The 24,515-nt window shown below is 42.6% G+C and overlaps 1 protein-coding gene across 4 annotated transcripts in view; it reads left to right on the forward strand.

Moving 5' to 3' along the window:
• The window catches only part of WBP2NL (WBP2 N-terminal like), a 30,241-nt gene extending 6,171 nt beyond the window's left edge, over window positions 1-24,070 (forward strand). For 2 of the 4 annotated variants that reach the window (XM_047864900.1, XM_047864903.1), the window contains exons 2-8: window positions 4,675-4,783; window positions 5,028-5,169; window positions 5,361-5,453; window positions 10,402-10,512; window positions 12,835-13,340; window positions 22,491-22,561; window positions 23,516-24,070. In XM_047864900.1, coding sequence (XP_047720856.1) covers window positions 4,675-4,783; window positions 5,028-5,169; window positions 5,361-5,453; window positions 10,402-10,512; window positions 12,835-13,274 — 895 coding nt within the window. In that variant the 3' untranslated portion in view covers window positions 13,275-13,340; window positions 22,491-22,561; window positions 23,516-24,070. Of the gene's footprint in view, window positions 1-4,674; window positions 4,784-5,027; window positions 5,170-5,360; window positions 5,454-10,401; window positions 10,513-12,834; window positions 13,341-22,490; window positions 22,562-23,421; window positions 23,496-23,515 lie in introns of those variants that run through there. The other 2 variants (XM_047864901.1, XM_047864902.1) reach the window with 2 other exon arrangements.
• Window positions 24,071-24,515: the final 445 nt, after the last annotated feature.

Genomic DNA, 24,515 nt, shown 5'->3' on the forward strand with positions numbered 1-24,515 from the left:
ACTTGGTAATGTTTTAATTTCTCCTTAATTTTTGAAGGATGGTTTTGCCAGATATAGAATTCTTGATTGACAGATTTTTTTCCTTTAAGCACTTTGCATATGTCATCCTACTACTCCTGCCTCCATAGTTTTTGATGAGAAGTCAGCTATTTGTCTTATTAAGGATTCCTTGTGCATGATGATGATTTTCTCTTGCTGCTTTCAAGAGTCTCTGTATTTGGCTTTCAGCAGTTTGATTATGTGTCTTGGTGTGGATCTCTTGGAGTTAATCCTACTTGGAGTTTGTAGAGCCTGGATGTGTAGATTCATGTCTCTCATTAAACTGGGGGAGATTATGGCCATTATTTGTTCAAATTTTCTTTATGCCCCCTTTTATTCTCTCCTCTCCTTTTTGCAGTCTCATTATGCATATGGTTGTATGCTTGATTTTGTCCCACAGGTCTGTTAAGACTCTGTTCATTTTGCTTCATTCTTTTTTCTTTCTGTTACTTAGGTAGTGACTGTTATTCTCAATGGACCTATCTTCAGATTCACTGATCCTTTCTTCTGCCTGCTGAAATCTGCCATTAAACCCACCACTACTGAATTTTTTGTTTTACTTACTGTAGTTTCCAACTTCAGAATTTCTATTTGGTTCAGTTTTCTAATTTCTATCTCTTTATTGATATTCTACTTTTTGAGACATTGCTCTCATTATTTCCTTTGGTTATTTAGACATGGTTTCTTTTAACTCTTTAAACATGTTTAAAATAGTTTATTTAAAATCTTTGTCTAATGGGGCCCCTGGCTGGCTCAGTAGGTAGAGCATGCAACTCTTGATCTTGGAGTCATGAGTTTGAGTCCCACACTGGGGGTAGGTTTCCCTTAAAAAATAAAAAAAGAATAAAGTCTTTGTGTAGTTAATCCAATGTGCGGGCTTCCTCAAGGGCAGTTTTCTATTAATTTCATTTTCTGTTTACAGAAGAACATATGGGCCATACTTTCTTGTTGCATGCCTCATGATGTTGTTGTTGTTGTGGAAAACTAGACATTTTGGGGTGCCTGGGTGGCTTAGTCGGTTGAGTGTCCAACTTTGGCTCAGGTCACAATCTCATGTTCATGGGTTCGAGTCCCACATCAGGCTCCGTGCTGACAGCTCAGAGCCTGGAGCCTGCTTCTGATTTTGTGTCTCCCTCTCTCTCTGCCCCTCCCCTGCTCATGCTCTCTATCTCTCAAAAAATAAAATGTTAAAAAATTTTTGTAAACTAGACATTTTGAAGATTATGATATGGCAACTCTGGAAATCAGATTTTCTCTCTTCCTCAGGGTACATTGTTGCTGCTTGCTGTACTTATTTTTTGTATGCTTAGTGACTTTTCTAAATTATAAAATTTGTAAAGCTTATAGTCTTTGTCACATGCAGCCACTGAAGTCTCTTTTATATTAACTTAGTGGCCATCTAGTGATTTGACAACTTTCTTATATATCTGGAACCAAAAAATAAATAAATAAAAAATTCCAGCCTTTGTAGATGGGCTCTGCCTGTGTGTTTGGAGCATGTCTTTATCACTCAGCCAGGCAGTTTACAGCTCTGTCTTAGCTTTCACTTCCTACTTGAACAGAGCCTCATTGTCATCCAGAGGTAAAAGTTTCGGACCTTCTCAGTTCTCATCTGAGCATGAACCCAGGCCTCGGAAGGCATGCATGTGACTTTCTAGTTTCCCATGAATACGTCAGAGCTATTCAAAGCCTTTATCCCCCAAAGTATCTCATTCTCTAGCCTTTCTTTCCTCCCTAACTTTTCAGTTTGTTTGCACTAAATGTCATCCTTTGCCCCAGACAGCAGCAACTAATACATTTACCTTGAAATGTTTTTGACAAATGGACCCTGAGTAGTCACCTCAGTCCTGGGAGAGTTCTGAATTAGGCATACACCATTGGAGCCTGCCCTTCAGGAAGCCACCAGACAAGTTGTAAAACAAGAGTTCTTTGAGAATAAGGTCTATTCTGCTCCCTTTGGTGTTCAGTACTTACACCAGGAATGTGGGTTGTTTTTAAGGCTATTGCCAAGCTGGGGATTAGAAGATGGTACTGGGGTAAGTGTCACAAAGCTCTGTTATCAGACTCAGCTATTTTTTTCTTGACTAAACATTCTCTTAGTTGTTATAAGGTTTTGATTAGATTCCAAACTTCTGGACTGACTTTTGGAGTTCCCTATTTTTGCTGACATCATATTTTCATTGTCTTAAAAAGCCCTTTTTATCAGCATACCACCACCCTAGTTCCAATTCTTATTACCTTACATCAGGACTATTTTAGGGATTCTTTTTTTTTTTTAATTTTTAATGTTTATTTCTTTTTGAGAGAGAGACATACAGAGCGTGAGTGGGAAAGGGGCAGAGAGAGGAAGACACAGAATCCCAAGCAGGCTCCAGGCTCTGAGCTGTCAGCACAGAGTCCAATGCAGGGCTCGAACCCACAAACCGTGAGATCATGACCTGATCTGAAGTTGGGCACTCAACTGACTGAGTCACCCAGGTGCCCCTCTTTTTTTTTTTTTTTTTATTTTTCTAAATTTTTTTTCAACGTTTTTTATTTATTTTTGGGACAGAGAGAGACAGAGCATGAATGGGGGAGGGGCAGAGAGAGAGGGAGACACAGAATCGGAAACAGGCTCCAGGCTCCGAGCCATCAGCCCAGAGCCCAACGCGGGGCTCGAACTCACGGACCGCGAGATCGTGACCTGGCTGAAGTCGGACGCTCAACCGACTGCGCCACCCAGGCGCCCCATCTTTTTTTTTTTTTAAAGTAATCTCCACACCCAGTGTGGGGCTCGAACTCATTACCCTGAGATCAAGAGTTGCCTGCTCTACTGACTGAACTAGTCAGGTGCCCCTTAGGATTTCTTAACCTCTAATAAACCACCACCTCCTTGATTGATTCTCCTTGCCTATTAAGTGATATCTCCAGGCTCTGGTTCCAGCATAGCTTTCGAGCTATATCTCACTATTCTTCCCACCTTCACCTCCATGCTGCTTTGATGAATCCACACAGGTGGGCTGCTCCCAAGTGTGCAATTTGCTTTCCACCGCATACCTCCATTAATGCTGCTCTTGCACCTCCGTTCGTGCTGTTTGCTCCCCATCTGGATCATCCCCTACCCTCACCTCTGCCTACTGAAACACTACTCTTCTCTTAAGAATCAGGGGTGCCTCGGTGGGTCAGTTGGTTAAGCATCTGACTCTTGATTTCTGCTCAGGTCATGATCTCATGGTTAATTTAACGTGTTCTATTGGTTAATGTGGGGCTGTTGGGCTCTGTGCTGAGAGTGGAGCCTGCTTGGGATTCTCTCTCCCTCTCTCTTTCTGTCCCTCCCCAACTTGCGCATACATGCGCACTCTCTCTCTCTCTCTCTCTCTCAAAATAAACAAATAAACTTAGAAAGAATCAACTTCAACCTTTCTATAAAGTCATTCTTAGTCATTTCAACCAAAGCTAATCCCTCCTTCCACTAAATTGCTATGACATTTTTGTGCCATTAACGTGATGTATGTGATATTACTGCTTGCATTATTATGTTTATTCATGTTTTCACTCATTCATTCTTTCAGTAAATATTTAATAGCACCCACTGTTTGCTAAGGCCACAGTGCAAAGGCAGGATCATTAGTTAAGACATTGAACACATAAACATACATATATATTATAATAATTACTAAGAAAGAAAAGAAACCCAATAGGATTCTATGAGTGGGAATAGGATGAGTCCAAGTTTCTCAGGTTAAGAGTGAGGGGAGAACACAAAAGGCAGAGGGAATAACATGTCAGAGGAATCTGGAGTACTCTGTGTGTCTTGCCATTTCTATGAGAGTCAAAGAAACATTTCCATTAGCACAGTGCTTTATACTTCTTGCATATGAAGAATAAGAATTATTATTATTATTTATTATTTTTAATACATTTTTTATTATTATTCCTTAAAAATTTTTTTTTATTTTTAAAAATTTTTTTTTCAACGTTTATTTATTTTTGGGACAGAGAGAGACAGAGCATGAACGGGGGAGGGGCAGAGAGAGAGGGAGGCACAGAATCGGAAACAGGCTCCAGGCTCTGGGCCATCAGCCCAGAGCCTGACGCGGGGCTCGAACTCACGGACCGCGAGATCGTGACCTGGCTGAAGTCGGACGCTTAACCGACTGCGCCACCCAGGCGCCCCCCTTAAAAATTTTTTAACGTTTATTTATTTTTGAGAGAGAGAGAGAGAGAGAGCGCAAGCAAGGGAGGGGCAGAGAGAGGGAGACACAGAGCCAGAAGCAGGCTCCAGGCTCTGAGCTGTCAGCAGAGAGCCTGACGCGGGGCTCGAACTCACAAGCGGTGAGATAATGACATGAGCTGAAGTCGGATGCTTAACCGACTGAGCCACCCAGACGCCCCTATTTGTTATTCTTCATAAACATTAAGAAGAAGGTAGGCTTGATAAGAAAAAAAGAATCCAGTGGTAAAGAGGGAGAGGAGTAAGTGTGAAAAGTCAGAGAATAAGATCTAAATTCCTTTCGATTTCAATACAATAGTGATAGTAGCGGCAGCAGCTAACATTGAGTGCTTACTCTGGGCTTGGAATTGTGCTAAGAACTTTATGTGCGTCGTTTCATATAACTTCGAAATCGTGTGGTGTCTGCCCTTTCTTTTCTGCAGTGTCTTGATGCAGTCTCAGGATGTGGACCTCTCCTTCCCACAGCAACCAGAGAGATCCAGTCTCTTCAGTGGCACAAAGAGGGGGACACTGTTTCTCACTTCATACCGGGTAATTCGACTTCTACCTTGACCTATTACCGCTACATTTGTTTTCCTTCAAATGGAGAGAGAGTTAACATTGACTTTCAAAGTTGGCATTTTATGATTTTCCATGTTGGAGAATATGGAAGAACACGGGTGATGTTTCTCAGTCAGGCCGGAATGTCAAACAGCCTCGACCTTAGAATTGGTCTAATATGTCTCAGTCCGTGGACAAGCTGCATGCCTTCTCCGAAGTTTCTTTCCTCTCCTAGGTGATCTTCGTGACTTCACACTTAGTCAGTGATCCCATGTTTTCTTTCATGATGCCATTTGATCTGATGAGCAACTGCACCGTTGAACAACCGGTCTTTGCTGCCAACTACATTAAAGGGACTATTCAGGCAGCTCCGGATGGTGAGTGTTCCCCCTCAGAAGTGTATTTTTTTCCCTCAAAAGCTTCCAGAAGGTTTAAGATTCAGACTTGGCTCATGCTGGAATTCAAAGAAAGCTGCACTGCTCTGTTGGGTAGTGCTTGTCTCCCTGTCTGGGGCTGTCCTTCTCTGACCAGTGGTGCCAGCATCTTAGTGTGCCATTTCTTCCCCCAGGTGGCTGGGAAGGACAGGCTACTTTTAAATTAGCCTTCAGAAAAGGAGGTGCCATCGAATTTGCCCAGCTGATGGTGAAAGCTGCCTCTGCTGGTGAGCAATGCTAAGAAAGACACTAAACACTTTGGGGTTTTGAGGCCTGTGGAATTGAAGTAGGACGGCTACCCAGCCACGACTTTGGTCTCTACGTCAGGCAGTTGGTAGTTGCACACGTATGCAGCAGGCATTTTCTGAGCTTCCTACTATGGCACAAGTACCATACTACATGCTGGGAACAAGATTATTCAGTCCCTCGTTGTCTTAAAGGAGTTTGCAGGCTAGCAGAAGTTTATACTCAGACACTTGAACCACTAATTATACCTGATAATCTTTTGTCCATTTTTAAATGTTTTTTTAATGTATTTTTTAAAGCTTATTAATTTATTTTGAGAGAGATAGAGACAGCGTGAGAAGGGGAGGGGCAGAGAGAGAGGGAAAGAGGGAAAATCCCAAGTAGGCTCCACTCTGTCTGTGCAGAGCTCAATGTGGGGCTCGAACCAACAAAGCTGTGAGATCACGACCTGAGCTGAAACCAAGAGTCGGACGCTTAACCGACTGAGCCACCCAGGCGCCCTTCTTTTGTCCTTTTAAATGTTGGTCTCATACATCATTGAGTACTCTCATTTTCAGATCAGGAATCCCCAGTTGCCTGAGTTCTTCTTCCTTTGTCACGCCTTTTGTCTTTTTTCCTCTCTGGCTTTGCCTTTGCTTCTGTTAGGTTTAATCCCCGTCTTCCATGAGAAGAGGGAAGAGGTACTATCCAGCCCTACAGCACCGATCTAATAGATGTACCAGAGAACTCTTTCAGACTTTGAATACAAATAATCTTTTTCGTGATATATTTTTATTCAATCTAGTCTCATTTCATGCCCCTACTCTCTCAGCTTTTGTACTCCAGTCCGGCTGGACTTCTTTGTGCCCTGTTCTCTCATCTCCGAGCCTTCATGCTATTTGCTCTACCTGGATAACTTTATTAATTTGTTTGTTTGTTTAATCTTATTTTTTAAGTAAACTCTACACCCAATATGGGGCTTGAACTCATGATCCTAAGATCGAGAGTCACGTGCTCTACTGACTGAGCCAGCCAGGTGCCCTGGAATTTGCTCTATCTGGAATGCTTTCTCTTTCTCCCTTGCCTCCACCCCAACTCCAACCTAGTTGAGATGAACACAATCTAGAAGAGACAGACACATGCAAATATTCCAAAACAGAGGCATGGGCAAAGTGCCGGGGACACACCAGAGGGTGGAATGAATTTTCTAGCTCAGAAGACTGATTGGATCATGATACTATAAACCACGGTTAAGAATATAAGAGACCATCTAAGTTGGAGAGGAAACGAGTTCAATTTTAGATATAATAATACTAACATTTATTGAATGCTTACTATACAGTGGGCAGCGTTCCAAGCCCTTTACATGTGTCCATTTTTTTAATCCTCACAAAAACTTAGGCTGTAGGTACAATCATTGTCCCCAGTTGATAACTGAGGAAACTGAGTCAGTGATGGTTCTACAGTTTCCCAAGGCTATACAGGTAGAAACTGATAGATCTAGAATCTGGACCCTAAACATACTCTCACTCTCTTTTTAAACTTTTTATTAAAAAAAAAATCGTATTTAGAAAAGTTGCAAGAATTTACAATGGACTCTCATGGACCCTTCATCTAGATTCACCCATCATTAACATTTTCCCACATTTGCTTTATCTTACTCTTCGTTTGTTTTTGTTTTTACTGAACTATTTGGGAGTAAGTTACAAAATTCATTTCATTCATTCCTAAGTATTCAAGTGTGTATCTGCTAAGAGCAAGGGTATTCTTTTATCTACCCTAAGTCTACTTATCAAATTCAGAAAATTTAAGACTGAAACAATGCTATTATTTAATATTTGGTTTATATTCAAATTCAAATGATTAACCTATCACTCTTCCTAATTCTTATGGCGCACTGTTTATTTTTCCAATCCAGGATCTAATCCCAGATCACACACTGAATTTAATTGTCCTATTTCTTTAGTCTCTTTTAGTCTGGACTCAGCCTTTCTTTGTCTTTCTTGGCATTGACAGTTGTATTTATTTAAAAAGCTTATTTATTTATTGTGAGAGACAGACAGTGAGAGTGAGTAGGGGAGGGGCAGAGAGAGGGAGAGAGAGAATCCTAAGCAGGCTCTGCACTGTCACACTGTCAGCGCAGAGCCTGACGCAGGGCTCAGACTCATGAACCATGAGATCACGACCTGAGCCACAGTTAGACCCTTAACCTGCTGAGCTACCCAGGCGCCCCAACATTAACATTTTTAAAAGAATACAGGCTTATTGTTTTGTCGATTTGGGTTTATCTGTTTCTTCATGCTTAGATGCAGGTCCTGCATTTTGGCAGAAATACTGTATAAGTATAGTATGTAAGTGATGCTGTGCCCTTTTGATCCTATACCCTTAACCGCTGGATCATATTGAAGTGAGGTACACTGGAATGCTAGAGGCCAGCGGACCGGCAGCTCAGAACCACAAAGATGAACTGTATCTAGAGACTCATTTGGAGATCCTCAGCACACAGGTCATCTCTGGAGCCATGTGAGTGAAAGGCTTATTCAGTGAATAAAGGATGGTATTCCAAGGTCCTCAACATCGAAGGGATGGGTAGCGTGGGGCTGACTGAGGTAGGAGGAGAATCGAGTTTATTATCCCAGAAGTCAAGAAAGAGATATTTCAAGCATTCCTGAGTGGTCATCTGTCAGCTGCTGCAGAGATGTTTGATAAAATGAAGACTGAAAAGTGTGCATTGCATGTGGAAATTTGAGTTTGTGGTGGTCTTAGCAAGACAGAAATGCTAAAGACAGGTGGTGGAGAAGCCATATACAGGAAATTGAGGAGTAAGAAAATGTTTAATATTACCTTTAATGATACAATGCAAGATATGAAGACCAAGGCGTTCACATACTGAACCCAGCCAACAGCTCTTCACTGTCCAGAAGGCAGACAGCATCTAAAGCCTGACGTTGGATAACAAGGTGTCCTGGCTCACAGAGTATGGCCATGTGGAACCCAGAGGCAGGGGATACTTGGAAGTCCCGTTCTTCTTTGCTACAGATGTCTGGAAAACTCAGAATAATTGCATACTGGGTCCTGAATTTGCCCTTATTTTTCGCCTCACAGTAGAGAGAGTTTATTTTTAGGATTATGGGCTAAGGATCAGGCAACTTGAGGGAAACTTCTTAGTGCTCTTATTAAGATATGCTTCTAGGGGCGCCTGGGTGGCTTGGTCAGTTAGGCATCCGACTTCAGCTCAGGTCATGATCTTGCGGTCCGTGGGTTCGAGCCCCGCATCAGGCTCTGTGCTGACGGCTCAGAGCCTGGAGCCTGTTTTGGATTCTGTGTCTCCCTCTCTCTCTGCCCCTCCCCTGTTCATGCTCTGTCTCAAAAATAAATAAACGTTTAAAAAAAATTTTTAAAAAAAAGTTATGCTTCTTGGCTTGCAAAGCTAGGTACAGAGTCCTAGCAGTTACATAGCCTCTTGGAAAGGGTTTAGGCAACTTAGGTGAACTTGACCAAATGTCTGAACCTACTCTGGGTCTGATTATATCATGGCTTAGGTGTGGGAACCTACCCCTGCTTTCTCAGCAAGAGTCAGGGATTGTGAGATGGGCTTCCATGAGGCCTTTGGAATTAACTACCCATCGTATTTTATGGTTTGACTCTTTGACCCTTATTGTATACCAAACACTATGGTATGATTGAGATGATTGAGAACACAATAGTGAACAAGACATACATAGTCCCCTGCCTTTGTTAAATTTACAGTCTAGTGAGAGTCATATAAGAAATACACAAACGGGGTGCCTGGGTGGCTCAGCTGGTTAAGCATCGGACTTCGGCTCAGGTCATGATCTCATGGCTTGTTAGTTGTGCTGACAGCCCAGAGCCTGGAACCTGCTTGGGATTCTGTGTCTCCATCTTTTTCTGCCCCTTTTTCTTCCCCACCCCCTCGCATTCTGTCTCTCTCTCTCAAAAATAAATAAACATTAAAAAAAAAAAAGAAACATGCAAACATATAAGTTAGTAAAATAATATTTCTGGGAAGGATACTAATAGGATATTGAAAAGGAGGATAAGTTTAGATTTAGATTTAGATTTAGATAAGTTTAGATTTAGAATGAATTAGTTAAGATAATGCTAGTTATTGAAACAGATAAACCCCAAATTATCAATAGCTTAAGACAATAGATATTACTGCTTATATAAAGGTCAATCAGCAGGGATAAAAGGGGGCTGTGTTCTACATAACCCTTCAGGGACTCCGGGTAGTAGGGTCTATGCCATTTTTAACACATGGCTTCCACAGCCTCTCTGGCTAGCCAGCAGAGAGGGAAATAGAACAAATGTTTCACCTGGAAAGTTTGCATGGGCCAGGCCTGGAAGCAGTGTTATTACTTGTGGTCAGATGCTAGATGCCAGAAATTAGTGTAGTAGACTGATAATAGCTCCCAAAGATATATCCTTGCCTAGTCCTCAGAATCTGTGAATGTTCCCTTGTTTGTAAAAAGAATCTTTGCAGATGTAATTCATTTAAGGGGCTTGAGGCTATTACCCTGGATTATCCAGGTGCGCCCCAGATGCCATCGCAAGGATCTTTATGAGAGAGATGCAGAGGGAGACAAACAGAAGTGCTTTCTTCTGTATCACGTTGCCGTTACATTGGTTTTTAATAGATGTATCTTGCCAACCTGATCGAAGCCTCAGTTGGAAATTTTTTCTGAATATTTATTATGGTAGGTGCTATCCTAGGCCCTGAATAAGCACAGGCAAATAAGACACAGTCTCTGCCCTCAAAAAGCATACAGTTCAGGACAAGGGAGGTGTATGTGTTTTATCTTATATCCTAGGAGCATTGTTGGACACTTGTGTAAGATGATGGTTAATACCCTATTAATTGGTTGGTAGCTGCTGTACATCTGCATTGAACAAATTAGAGTCTCTATTTTGCCAAACTTGTCTTCTCAGCTGCCAGAGGAGTTCCACTTGGAAGTGCAAGTTACTGGTTCAGCCCTCCAGGACTGCTTGTAGTTACTGGGCAGGGGAACATGATGTGCACGCAACAGATGCCTTGTCCAGGTAAGGTATGGCAGGGAAGTTCTTGTTGGGAGGTGGAAAAGTATGCCAGGGGCTCAAAGATCCTTTCACTGCTAGTTTGCTTCCAACTCTGCTGTAGGAGAAACAGCAGAGGTTTAGGAAATTGGAAAATGGTGAAGTCCATGACTTTGTTTCTAGACTGAAACCCAGTGGCATGTCAGCAAGTGACTGGGCTTCAGTTTCAGGCTTACTTTTACCTGTAACGTACACATACAGAGTATAGCTGGGCAACTTCCATTAGTGGGAGCAGTCCCTTCCTGCATATAGCCTGAGCAGAAAATGTGTGCTCTTGCCCACCCTCCCCTTCCAGCTTCACACACGTATAGCCATCGTGCTTATGCCATGCCCTTCAACCTCACTGAGGACTCCGGCTTTATGCTCTGTACCCTCTAACAGTTGTGCCTGTCCACAGTGATTCTCAAATGTGGTCCACAGCCTACTGGTGGGCCACAAAGGGTTTCCTAACAGGCTGCCGATGGGCCCCCAAACGCGGCCCTTCCTTGGGTTCTCCTTGGAGCATGACATGCATGTCTGTTGGCTTTTTGTTTTGTATACTAACTGATGTCACAGAATGACGTGTTTATATGTTGTATGCCTAAAAACATAATCTAATAATTCTTTTAAATGCATTTGTCTCTTGCATTATGTAGAAAACAAAAAATGGAATTATAAGCCATTGTTAACAGTGATATTAGCTTTTATAATTGTCCAGTGATTTACCTTTACTGAGATCTTCATTTCTTCATATGGCTTCAAATTTCTGTCTGGTGTGCTTTCAGGTCACCCTGCAGGACTCCCTGAGGCACTTCTTGCAGGGCCAGTCTGGTGGTAATGAACTCCTTCAGCTTTTGTTTATCTGGGAACATCTTCATTCTCCCTTACTCTTGAAGGAGTTTGGGCAAATAGAGGACTCTTGTTTGACAGTTTATTTCTGGCCTCCAAAGTTTCTGATGAGCAACCTGCTAATTGTCTTATTGAGGATCCTTTGTATCTGGGTGATTCACTTTTCTCTTGCTGATTTCACGATTCTCTCTTTATCTTTGGTTTTTGGAAGTTTAATTAGAATGCATCTCGGTTGGATCTGTATGAGTTCATCTGACTTGAAGCTCATTGAGCTTCCTGGATGTTTATATTCATGTTTTTCATCCAGTTTGGGAAGTGCACAGTCATCATTTCTTTAGATATTTACTCTCTCCCCTTTCTCTCTCTCCTCCTTCTGGGACTTCCACAGCGTGTATGTTGGTCTGCTTGATGGCGTCCCACAGGTCCTTCAGCTCTGTTCACTCTTCTTCAGTATTTTTTCTGGCTGTTTCTCAATCTCTGCTGTTTCTGTTGTTCTATTTTCACGTTAACAGATTCATTCATCTGCCTACTCAAATCTGAATTTGAACCCCTCTAGTGAATTCTTTTCAGCTATCATACTATTCAGCTCCAGAATTTTGCTTTGGTTTCTTGTTAAGTTTTCCACTTCTACTGATATTTCTGTTTGGTGCATACATCATTTTCTTGACTTTCTTCACATTCTCCTTTAGCCTTTGAGCATCTTTAAGACAGTTCTTTTAAAGTTTTTTCTAATTAGCTCAAACATAAAAATGGATTACAGCAAAATAACTCAACAGTTGTCCATTCATTGACTCATTAAACCACTTTGGGACTGTAGCCAAGGAAATAAATACAACCCATGATTATTGTAATATGAATCAGAAAGTTGGAAACGACGCACTCTTCTAGAACAGGGGAATTACGTAGCACCTATCCATGTGATAAAATGTTGTTCAGCTTTTAATTTATGAAGTGTTAATAATGTAAAGACTTTTTTATAATGCCAAGTAAAAAGAGCCAGATAAAAAGTTGTATGGTTGTTATGATTGTGATTGTATAAAAAATATTAACAGATCCTACAAAGAAATATACCAAAATACTAAGTTTTTGTCTTTGATAGTGGAATTATAGGTAATTTTTAAATTTCATCTTTTCTCTATTTTCCAAATACATATTCCTCATTGAGCATGTATTACTTTCTTCATAATCAAATAAAATTTATTAAGTAAAATATGTATCTGAGCACAAGTATAAGTAATGTAGAGATATAACTGTAGGGATATTTTCATGTTAATTTGAATCCCTCCACAACAGGAAATGATAAAGCCTTCACCTGGTGAAGGATCTGGCTTTAGCATTACTCTGCCTGAGTTCTCATCCTGTGTCAGTTTGCTTCAGCATAGTTTTTTTTTGTCTTTCTCCTTCTTACCTATTTCTTGTCCACTCTAAAAAATGAGTAACTGATTTTTTTTTCCTTCTCAGCATACCCATTTGTTGTCTATGGATCCCCACAGGCAGGATATGGACCCCCACAGCCAGGATATGGACCCCCACAGGCAGGATATGGACCCCCACAGGCTGGATATGGACCCCCACAGGTGGAATATGGACACCTGCCATGGGGATACGGACCCCCACCAGCAGGATACGGACCCCCACCTGTGGGATCTGGAGCCCCACCAGGAGCATACAGAGCCCTGCCTGTGGGATACGGAGCCCTCCCAGCTGGAAACGAAACCTTATCGACTGGAAGTGAAAACCCAGGGGCTGGAAATCAAGCCCCACCTCCAGGATATGAAGTTTCACCTGCTGGAATTAGAGCTGGGTCTGGCAAATCTGTGGCAATCCAACCTCCTGGGTATGAGGCTTCTCTTCCCCTTGCCTCATCTTCTCAGAGCCATTCACCATCTTCCAGGAATTAAACCTTGAAGACTCTCCAAGCAAAGTGGCACCCGAAAACCGAAGTCAGAATAGGAAGGTAGACTCAGGTATGTGATTAAAGGTGTCTGACGTAGTGTTGCCCTGTGGAAGGGCAGTCTTAGGGGGAGGCTGAGTCCACTCTTGATTAGATGGGCCAAAGAAGAAGTAGAATTAGAGCTAATTCCCCAATAATTTGGTTGACATTGGGCTGCATTGTAATTTTTTTTAATGTTTATTTATTGAGAGAGAGCACGCACATGAGCTGGGGAGGGGCAGAGAGAGAGGGAGACAGAGGATCCAGAGCCAGATGGGGACTTGAACTCAGAAGCTGTGAGATCATGACCTGAGCTGAAGTCAGAGGCTCAACCTACTGAGCCACTCAGATACCCGATGGGCTGCATTTTTAAACAAACCTTGAATGTAGGGTGGAAAAGGCTTCCTGCCTTTCTCCCCTCCCCCTCTAGAAATTATTTATTGCGCTGTTTGCTAGGCCTGAAAATATGTTAAAAATATCAAGTTGAGGGGCACCTGGGTGGCTCAGTTGGTTAAGCAGTTGGACTCTTGGTTTTGGCTCAGGTCATAATCTCATGGTTCATGAGTTCAAGCCCCTCATTGGGATCTTTGCTGGCAACACAGAGCCTGCTTGGGATTTTCTCTCTCTTCCTCTCTCTCTGCCCCTTCCCTGCTCAAACTCTCTCTCAAAATAAATAAATAAACTTAAAAAAAATGTTTAAAAAGAAATATCAAGTAGAATACTCAGTTGTTTTTCACAGCATTGTTTATATTAGTGAAAGGATGGACCAGCCCATCACTAAATTTCCAATAGTGAGAGAGAATTTCATAAATCATGGTACATCCATATAATGGAATATTATGTGTCCATTGAAAATGATATCTAGGGGTGCCTGGGTGGCTCAGTTCGTTGGGCATCTGACTTCGGCTCAGGTCATGATCTCACGGTTTGTTGAGTTCGAGCCCTGCGTCAGGCTCTGTGCTGACAGCTCGGAGCCTGGAGCCTGCTTCGGATGCTGTGTCTCCTTCTCTCTCTGCCCCTCCCCAACTTGTGCTCTGTCTTTCTATGTCTCTCAAAAAATAAATAAATGTAAAAAAAAAATTAAAACAAAAAGAAAATGATATCTAGATTAGGAAAAGCCTTCTTTAAGAAAATCAACCCCTTCCCAAAAAAAGAAAATCAAACCCAATAATGCAATAAAGGAAAACGGTGATAAGTTTGACTGTATCAAAAATTTTAACATCTGTATGACCACAATTAAAAGATAGAAAACAGAATAGGAGAAAGTTAATCTCCGACATATATGTTAAACAAATAATTTATAGTTAGAATATATGAAGAACTCCTAAAAGTCAACCAAAAATTAAAAATGGACAAAAGATATGAAATCCCAATTAACCAAGACAGTAGAGTGGCTCAGAAACATTTCAAAAGACGTTCAATCAACTTGACTAGTATTAGGAAAATGCAACTTGACATGAGAAACAATTTTATCTCCAAAGATTTATAAATATTAAAAAGATAGAAAAAGTTAAGTGTTAGGAAGGAACACATGTGGGGAAAGGTTATTTTATACAATATTGGTGCGAATGTAAGTTGAATGCATTTTTAGAAAGAGATCTGGGGGGCGCCTGGGTGGCGCAGTCGGTTAAGCGTCCGACTTCAGCCAGGTCCCGATCTCGCGGTCCGTGAGTTTGAGCCCCGCGTCGGGCTCTGGGCTGATGGCTCGGAGCCTGAAGCCTGTTTCCGATTCTGTGTCTCCCTCTCTCTCTGACCCTCTCCCGTTCATGCTCTGTCTCTCTCTGTCCCAAAAATAAATAAAACGTTGAAAAAAAATTTAAAAGGTAAAAGATATCTACTCTTGATTTAGCAGCTTCACTTCTCAATATCTATTCCTGAGAAATGCTTGCACCTGTGCACAAAGATGTGTGTGGGAAGATTTAATTACATTCATTGCTTCTAACATCACAAAATTGGAAATAAGCTATGTGGTCATTAATAGTATTTATATAAACTATGGTGCCTTAAAGCTAAATATGCAAAAATTCTGTCTTATTATTAAAATAAGAAAAGCAAGTTGTAGGGATTATATACTGCAGTGATTTTCAATCCCATCAGACTTCCCCCATAACAAATAATTTGTTTTTTTTTAAGTTTATTTATTTATTTTGCGAGAGAGAGCGAGAAGGGGAAAGGCAGAGAGAGAGGGAGAGAGAGAATTCCAAGCAGGCTCTGCACTGTCCGTGTGGGGTCCAACACGGGGCTTGAACTCATGAACTGTGAGATCATGACCTGAGCTGAAACCAAGAGCTGGATGCTCAATGGACTGAGCCACCCACATGCCCCTCCCATAACAAATAATTTGTAATTTCTCCTTTAGATCATCAGTATGAAATTTGTAGACAACTGCATATGATTCCATACCATTTCAACCAAAATCAATAAATTATGCCATAAATGTGATATAAAGAAATAATATAAAACTAGTTTGTAGTAAAATTTTAAGTATTTTAATATATAAATGTTCAAATTCCACTGTACTAGAAGACATAACAAAGTAATCAAGTGCTCACCTCCTGTATGTAGATTCACCAAATTCATAAACACTAGAAATGATCCATGTATGTTGTATTGGTGACTTGAATACCATAGTGGCAATGCTATTGGCAATGTCATTTTCCAAAATGATGAACAATCCTTGACAAATTTCCAAATAAAACAAAGTTTCGTTTTCCCTTGATTTACACAGCGGTTGAATTCCTGAAAAGTTCTGCATGTATTAAAATCATGCAGTGCAGGGTTAGGCTCTAGGCTCAAATGATTATAAGCATGTGTTTCACCTACATCGGTGGCCAGAGATTCATCTGAAAATCATGAAGGAGTGTAGGACGATTCTTTGTTGTGAGGAACTGCCCTGTACTTTTCGGGACGTCTAGCATCCTTGACCCCTCACCTGTCAGATACCAACAGTGGCCTCTAATTGTGATAACCAAAAATGCCCCCAGTTATTTCATAATTGCCCCCTGGGGGTCAATGCCTTCCCTGCTAAGAACTATCATTCTAGACTACTTTAGACTATTCTGAGGTTGTCAGCCTCTTAAAAACTCACTATGCTACCTTGACCGACCTCCTAATTTCATTGGCCTTTCCTTGCTTTCTTACAGGCTCATCAAGCCGCCTAAAAGGAGGCCTTAAAAATATTATATCAAGTGTTTTTAGATACTATATACCAAAAGGTTTTAGAAGCTCTAGTGTATAATATTGCCAGACCCAGAAGACATTTAAATCATATATTTTTTCTATGAATATTTTGTGTGTAATTGAGAACATGTTGTATATACAAGTGTTTCACCTGACACTTTACATTTTCATAACTTTTATTTATTTATTTATTTATTTATTAAATTAAACAATATTTTTAATGTTTATTTTTTAGGAGAAACAGAGCATGAGTTGGGGAGGGGCAGAGAGAGAGAGACAGGGAGACACAGAATCCCAAACAGGCTCCAGGCTCTGAGCTGTCAGCACAGAGCCCGATGGGGGCTCGAACATATGAACCGCGAGATCATGACCTGAGCTGAAGTCAGACGCTTAACTGACTGAGCCACCCAGGTGCCCCAGCTTTTTTTAAAAACAGCTTTGAAGTACTGTGGCCTGGGTGGCTCAGTCAGTTAAGCGTCTGACTTCAGCTCAGGTCATGATCTCGCGGTTCATATGTTCGAGCCCCCATCGGGCTCTGTGCTGACAGCTCAGAGCCTGGAGCCTGTTTGGGATTCTGTGTCTCCCTGTCTCTTTGTCCCTTCCGTACTCATGCTTTGTCTCTCTTCCTCTCTCAAAAATAAGTAAACATTAAAAAAAGAATTAAAAAACCCCACAGCTTTGAGGTATAATTGATACATTAAAAGTTGAATATACTTAATGTATAGTTAGATGAGTTTCATAGGTTTTTAAGAATTATTCATAAAGGGGCGCCTGGGTGGTTCAGTCGGTTGGGCGTCCGACTTCAGCTCAGGTCACGATCTCGTGGTCCGTGAGTTCGAGCCCCGCGTTGGGCTCTGGGCTGATGGCTCAGAGCCTGGAACCTGCTTCTGATTCTGTGTCTCCCTCTCTCTCTGCCCCTCTCCCGTTCATGCTCTGTCTCTCTCTGTCTCAAAAATAAATAAACGTTAAAAAAAATAAAAAGAAAAGAATTATTCATAAATATTGTTAGTGGCTACATGATAGTCTGACATGGCTGCATCATTACATATTTTCTCAGTCCCTATTTTAAAATATTTTAGTTGTTTCCAGGTTTTTGCTATTACAAACAACATTGTGATTAACTTCTCTTATATAGAGCTTTTTTTTTTTAATTTTGGATTATTTCCTTGAAACAGGTTAGAGTTATTGATTGATCCTCATTGTAACAATTAGGAAGCCAGATGCTCCTATGTTGTCAAGGACAGCCTTTCCTAAGGAAGTTGGTGGATGTTAATGGGTCTTATGTGGAAAAGGTGGTTATTGAGTCAAATATATTTGAAAAAGCCAGGTAAACAGATTTCTTTACCTCATGACTTCTCAGCACCTTGAATATACTAGTGAACATAAATCTCTAAGAGGGAGACATTTTCAAAATACACATATTTTTTCAAAATTATTTGACCTTAGTCTATTTTATTCACTAAACATTTTGGAAAAACTATTATTTAGTGGAACAAACTTCGGGAAACACTTTGTGGAATGAGTGGATATTGGAATTAAAATGAACTGTTAAGTGTCTGGGATATGCTGCCCTTAAAACTCTTCCCAACAATGAGACGAGTCAAGGGCCATTCTTCTTCCCCTTCCGAGAAAAAGAGCTTCATGTCCAGTTTGTAGAGAACAGGAGATCTTGAAGAAGGCACATGATAATATAGACAGTAGCTACGGATTCCTATTAGAAATTACCGGCACAGAGTCATGGGTCTGGGACACTGGAGTGTCAGTAGTACAGGGACTGCTGGTATGTCCAGGTAACCATGCAGGGAAGAAGTGAAAAAAGAAAACATAGGTATAACCCTTTTCTAAAGATTCCAAACAGAGAATTCAGACCACATGGATCTTTTTTTAATGTTTGTTTGTTTGTTTGTTTGTTTAGAAAGAGACCGCGAGGGAGGGGCAGAAAGAGAGAGAGGGGGAGAGAGAATCCCAAGCGGGTTCTTCACTGTCAGTGCAGAGCCAGACGTGGGGCTCAATCCCATGAATGTGAGATCGTGACCTGAGCAGAAGTCAAGAGTCAGATGCTCAACCAACTGAGCCACCCAGGTGCCTCAGACCATATGGATCTTAAACATGGGTCACAGGCCCCAGATCTCTTTCTCTTAAAAATTTTTGAGGGAAGTGATGAGGATTTTTTTTTTCTTTTAAGATTTCTTCTTTTCTCACTTCTAAATCTCTCTACATGGGCAGAAGTGACAAGGAGAGGAAGAGGGAGAGATTCCCCAAACCAGATCAGGAATAAAGTTCCCCTCATTCAGCTTTTCGGTTTGTGCTGGAATGTGATGGTGAGTTGGGAATAGGGGCAAGGAGTGAGGCCTCATAGTTCTCTAAATAACTGACGTCTAACAGGCATATTCTGGGATTAGAATTCTAAAAGGGTAGCAAGTAGACTTTCTCTTCTGCTCTTCATTCTAGCCGTACATGTACCAGGTAGATTTGAAGTTAGGTCCAACAACCTAGAAGGGTAAGCAGGTCCAAGTCTCCTGAAAGTGGACTCCCCTGCAAAGGGAACTTGTTCACCTGTTTCACCAAGCTGCTGGAATACAACCAAAGGTGGTAACTGTATAGAGGTGGGACCAAGCAGAGCCCCAGTTTGGACCCATTGGGGGCTGAATGGCACACCTACTCTTAGCTCCCACTGCCTGATGCAAAGAGTCAGATTCCTTCTATAACAAGCACATCCTATAAGGAGAGCTTTGGGTCCTGTGTACTCACAGGGATCCGGTTTTGCTCTGCTTAGGACAAATCCAGCGAGAGTTCAGCTAAGCCTGTTATGTGCTGAAAGCACTAATGCTGGGTCATTCGGGTCCCCATTGACATTTTGGATGCTTCCTTCCTGATTCATCCCTGAGCTGGTGGATTCATCTTCTTCCTGTCTCTTCCCCAGCTGCAGTACAGAAGCTGCTCTTGCTTTCTGTACTTTGCCTCCTCATTTCCTATTAGGAATAGGAAAGGAAAGGAAGAAGACCTTTTATCTCTGGACTGATAGTGGACCCACAAAACAAGCACCCAAATACTCTTTTTCCTAGATAGGCGGATGCTTGCCAGCCTGCAGAAACTTCGGGCTTGACTGTCCTGAGGAATCAAGGGGAAAATGTGTAGTTGGTGGGATTTTTCAACCTATAGGTTAATATACGCAGGAAATACTGAATGTCTTTGTTTTTTTTTTTAATTCTGTTATCCAGACACCCCCCCCACCATCTGCCTTGCTGGTGGGCTCCCCCAAACTCCCAAGATTATGCAAAGTTATCCAGATCTTATGTGGCATCAAGATGCCAAGAAGGCCCTTCTAGGCATCAGATTACTTCTGAAACAGCTACTGCCCAGTCCAGGCAGTCACATCAAGTCTGATAGCTGGGTTGCTTCCTTATGCCCCCAGAATCTTAGGTGGGGCCTGGAAGCTGGCTGTCAGAGATCCAACTCCACACCCCTGAGCGCTGGGGAGCAGGACCCCAATGCCTACTCCTCGAGAGGACTGCCAGTTCCTTCCCCAACCTCCCAGATTCTCCTGCCTCGAGCAACCATCCTAATCCCAATCTCAGGATCTGGGTTTCCACAGAGGATACTAGAGAGCCTTTGCCTTCGTGTTGACTTGATCTTTCTTGCCCACTGCCGGGTTGCTTGCTTGAAACTCTGTATGTGTGACTATGTATAGAATGTAAACCCCCAATTCAAATTCACACTGTACAGGTTACCTAGTCATCTAGTAGAAAGTAAAACATGTGGCAACATCCCAACCTTTACCTGGAGCACCTTTAGGAGAGGGGAGTTGGTGTAGCACACTCAACCATGGACTCTTAGAGAATAAACTTGTTTTTTTTTTTTTTTTTAATTTTTTTTAACGTTTTTTTTTAATTTTTTTATTTTTGAGACAGAGAGAGACAGAGCATGAACGGGGGAGGGGCAGAGAGAGAGAGGGAGACACAGAATCGGAAACAGGCTCCAGGCTCTGAGCCATCAGCCCAGAGCCCGACGCGGGGCTCGAACTCACGGACCGCGAGATCGTGACCTGAGCTGAAGTCGGATGCTTAACCGACTGCGCCACCCAGGCGCCCCGAGAATAAACTTGTTTTTGAAGGTCCCCAAATGACTCCAGAAGAAGGGATTCTGTGTAAGGGAGAGATTTGACCAGCAGTTTGATTAGTCTCGATACGTATTTAATAGTTAATATTTAAAAACTTGTGTAATATTTAGTAATCGGCTTTTTTTTTAATTAAACATAAGACAGTATTAATTGGACTGGGTATTAATAAATAATTACTAATATTGAACATAGTTTTTCAATTCCATTTAGGTTCTAAGTACTCATTTGACAAATCTTTGAGTGCCATAGCTGAGGCCCCTGGAGCTAGATTTTTTTTTTTTTAATTAATTTTTTTTTTTATTTGCAACTGATTTTTATTATAGAGATGCCAACTTTTTTTTTTTTAATATATGAAATTTATTGACAAATTGGTTTCCATACAACACCCAGTGCTCATCCCAAAAGGTGCCCTCCTCAATACCCATCACCCACCCTCTCCTCCCTCCCACCCCCCATCAACCCTCAGTTTGTTCTCAGTTTTTAACAGGGAGCTAGATTTTTGAGTTGTGACGAAAAACAAGGACAGTTTTATCCTCCATCTCAGAAAGAGGTAACGGTCATCTTGGAGACAAGTTACCAGAATGCATCTTGCTCTCCTCCTTCATCATGTCTGTGTCTGGAATGCTTTCTATTTACCCCTCTCCCTACTGCAATACTGTTCTCCTTTTGGCCTCCTGGCTGAGTCCTAGTCATCTGCTGAGTCCCAACCCAGATGCTCTTTGAAACCTTCCTGAATTTCCCAACCAAATTCAGATGTTATTTCTTCCTTTGTCCCACTCTATTTTGTGCACGACTCCATTAGAGAGCATTTACAGAGTAATTTTCATTGCTGGTTTATATGTCTGTCTTTGCCCGGAACTGTGAGTTCTCCAAGGACCATTATTGGGTCATTATTTGATGTGAGGCATTACTTCTAGTGCTGTAGAGAGGAGACAGAGTGGTTTCAAATATAGTCCCTGTTTTCTAAGAACTTACTGTTTAGAGCTTTAGGGCAAGAAAGGAACTCGTTGTTAGTAATTGCCTCACTCTGCCACTCTTCCGGAGGATCCAGGGAAAAGAGTTCCTGGTTTTAATATAGGTTTTATTACTGTTCAGGTATGGTAAGGCCAACCAATCAGGAGACAGCTGCCATTGAAAAGGTAGTTTGTTATACTTATAGATCTGAAGGCGAGGGCGTGCCACGCCATGAGGGCCACACAGGGAAGCACCAGGGACAAGGGGGAAACTGTCACAGCCTTTATTGTGGTCTCCATGGGAAGGAACAGGTGAGGCAGGGTAAGCAGGTTTAGGATTGCATAGTTTGAATAATGTCAGTGGGCTTGGGGGCATAGAGGCTGTCCCTGGTTGTTTTAGTACCTGGCTTGGGGGTGATTAGAGCAGGTGGAGCCTGATAAAAGAGGTGGTTGGAGCAGGAATGTATTATGCTAAGTGAAATAAGACAGACACAGAATCCAAAACAGGCTCCAGGCTCTGAGCTGTCAGCACAGAGCCTGACGCGGGGCCCGAACCCACAGACCGCGAGATCATGACCTGAGCCGAAGTCGGCCGCTTAACTGACTGAGCCACCCAGGTGCCCCATCACCTGGTGTTTAAAGGCCTTTGAAAGTGAATAAACATCATTACTAAAGCTGGGTGCTAGGCAATGTGCTAAGGTACTTTATGAACATATCTCACTTAGTCTCCATAGCAATCCAGTCAAGTGGGCACTTTCAATGCCTTCATTTTACAGCTAAGCATACTAAAGCTTGGAGGCCTTAGGAAACCACAGAATCCACAATTACTGAGTGGTGGAGGCAGGCCATGAACTCGGGCTGATTCCAGAGCCTGCGACCCTAACCTCTGACGGAGGAACCCACTCCCTAGCGTCCTCTTTTCATCCCACAGGTGCCAGGCAGTCGGAAGCGTTTCCTGTGCATGTGGTGGCCTGATCCTGTCTGCACATCTGTGAGGTTCTGGTGAGCTCTGAGTCCCATTCTTGTTGTGGGCTTGATCCCTGGTGGTCAGAGGGCTTAGAAAATCAACTGCGTCAGATATGGTATAGTAGGTCAAAGAGGGCTCAGATTTCTCGCAGGACCAGAAGATTGGTTCCAGAGCCTTTGCTGCCATGTAACTGGGGGTGGGGGTTGGAGGGCCTGAGGCTAGCTGCCCTCAAGTCAGCTAAGCTGGTACAGGAAAGAGGGAATCCTGGGACCTTTGAGTTTTTCTTGGCCTTGTGCCCTCATCACAAACCCCTCATTACATCAGCTGCCCTAGTGATGCCCCTGAGCAAAGGGTCCTTATACCACGGAAAGGGAAGAGTTTGAGAGGGGCAGTAATTACATCACTGGGCCAGCCCATTTGTTAACCGTACGCTCACGCCAAGCACCCTGTCAGGCATTTCACAGGCATAATCCAGCAAGGTGAGTGCATGGACCCCAATCTCATAGATCGAGAAACTGGGGCAGAGAGGGAAACAAACTGCCTAAGGCACACAGCGGCCTAAGAAGTGACGGGGCAGGAGATAAGCCTAGGTTTCGCTCCTCATCGACATACACTCATTTACTGAATACCGTTTGTGTCCTGTTTCTGTGCACTTGGGATATCAGTGACCACACAAAAGTCCCCGCTCTTATGGAGATTACATTCTAGTGATATTAAGATACAGTCAGTATATAGGTTATGTGATGTAACTAGGCATATCATACACAAACTGCAGAAAAAGCAAAAACAGAGAACTTGATAAGAGTTACGAAAACATGCAGAACAAAGTGCAGGAGATTGGGAATGCCGGGGGGTTGGCAGAGGGAGAAGACTGTAGCAGAGCCTTGTCAAGTAGGTAATGTCCGAGTGAAGATTTGAAGGGTAAAAGAGGTCAGGGAGCTGGCCATTCTGATCTCTGTGGAAGAGGGTAAAGGCAGCTTAATTCCAAGGTGGCTGAGAAGACTCCTGTTCTCAAGGAAGGAAAATGCTTGAAAACAGCCAACCAGAGTGAGAGAGATCCGAATCCGTCCACGTCACACAGCTTGGGGATGGAGACTGATTTCTAGGTTTTCGGTAGAAAACAGGCGTCCTTCCTGCCTATGTCCTGAGGAGAAAGGAGAAGCTAGTGTAACCGAAGAGGCTGGGGTCACCCTGGCTTTACACCCTCGATTAAAGTCTGCTTGCTGTCGCAATACCTGTGGCACGCCCTTGGTCTCTCTGTTTCTGAGGGCATCTGAGATATGCACTGCCTGGCGCTGGGGCCTTGGTACCACCCCAGTACAGCTTGGACATACCTAGACTTCTCAGCTTCCTGGCTGGGCTCTGCGCTTGTCCTGCTTCAGCAGTACATTGTCTGGTTCCAAGACAGATAGATCATCTTAGTGAAGATATCTCTGAATCCCCTTGATGGAGTACTTGCCTAAGCTGGGGAGCCTGCTCTCTGACTCTCCATGGAAAGGGGACAGGGATAGAATGATGTAAGCGCTGTGGGCTGACCCCTTGTTTGTTGTGCTGCCCAATATTGGGTTCTGGGCTTTCTAAAGATCAGTCCAGGCCACATGCTTATTGAGGCTGCTTTATGCCAGCCCTGTGTGCAGAGGAATCTGACACGTCCTGATCTTGAAGCGCACTAAGACTGCTCCGGCGATAGATAGTTTTATTATGCTTTGCCATTGTCCACCCTGTCCTGGACCCCACCCACCCCGAAAATACAGGACAGCAGCAGATAAGTACTCTACCCTCTGTGTGGTCCTCCTGGGGAGGTTGTCTGGATCTCTAAGCTTGTTCTGATGGTCTTACTTTCCTCTGTGTGGGCCTTGATGTATCTCAATTTGAGAACTATTTTAGAAATATTTCTACTCAAGCTTAGGTTCTCCCTTGAACCTATGGCTGGCATTAGACCCTTGGCTTTTACCTGATGGTGAATACGAAAGACACTCTTAATTCCTG

Source organism: Prionailurus viverrinus, chromosome B4 (genome assembly GCF_022837055.1).
Source record: "Prionailurus viverrinus isolate Anna chromosome B4, UM_Priviv_1.0, whole genome shotgun sequence".
NCBI lineage: Eukaryota > Metazoa > Chordata > Mammalia > Carnivora > Felidae > Prionailurus > Prionailurus viverrinus.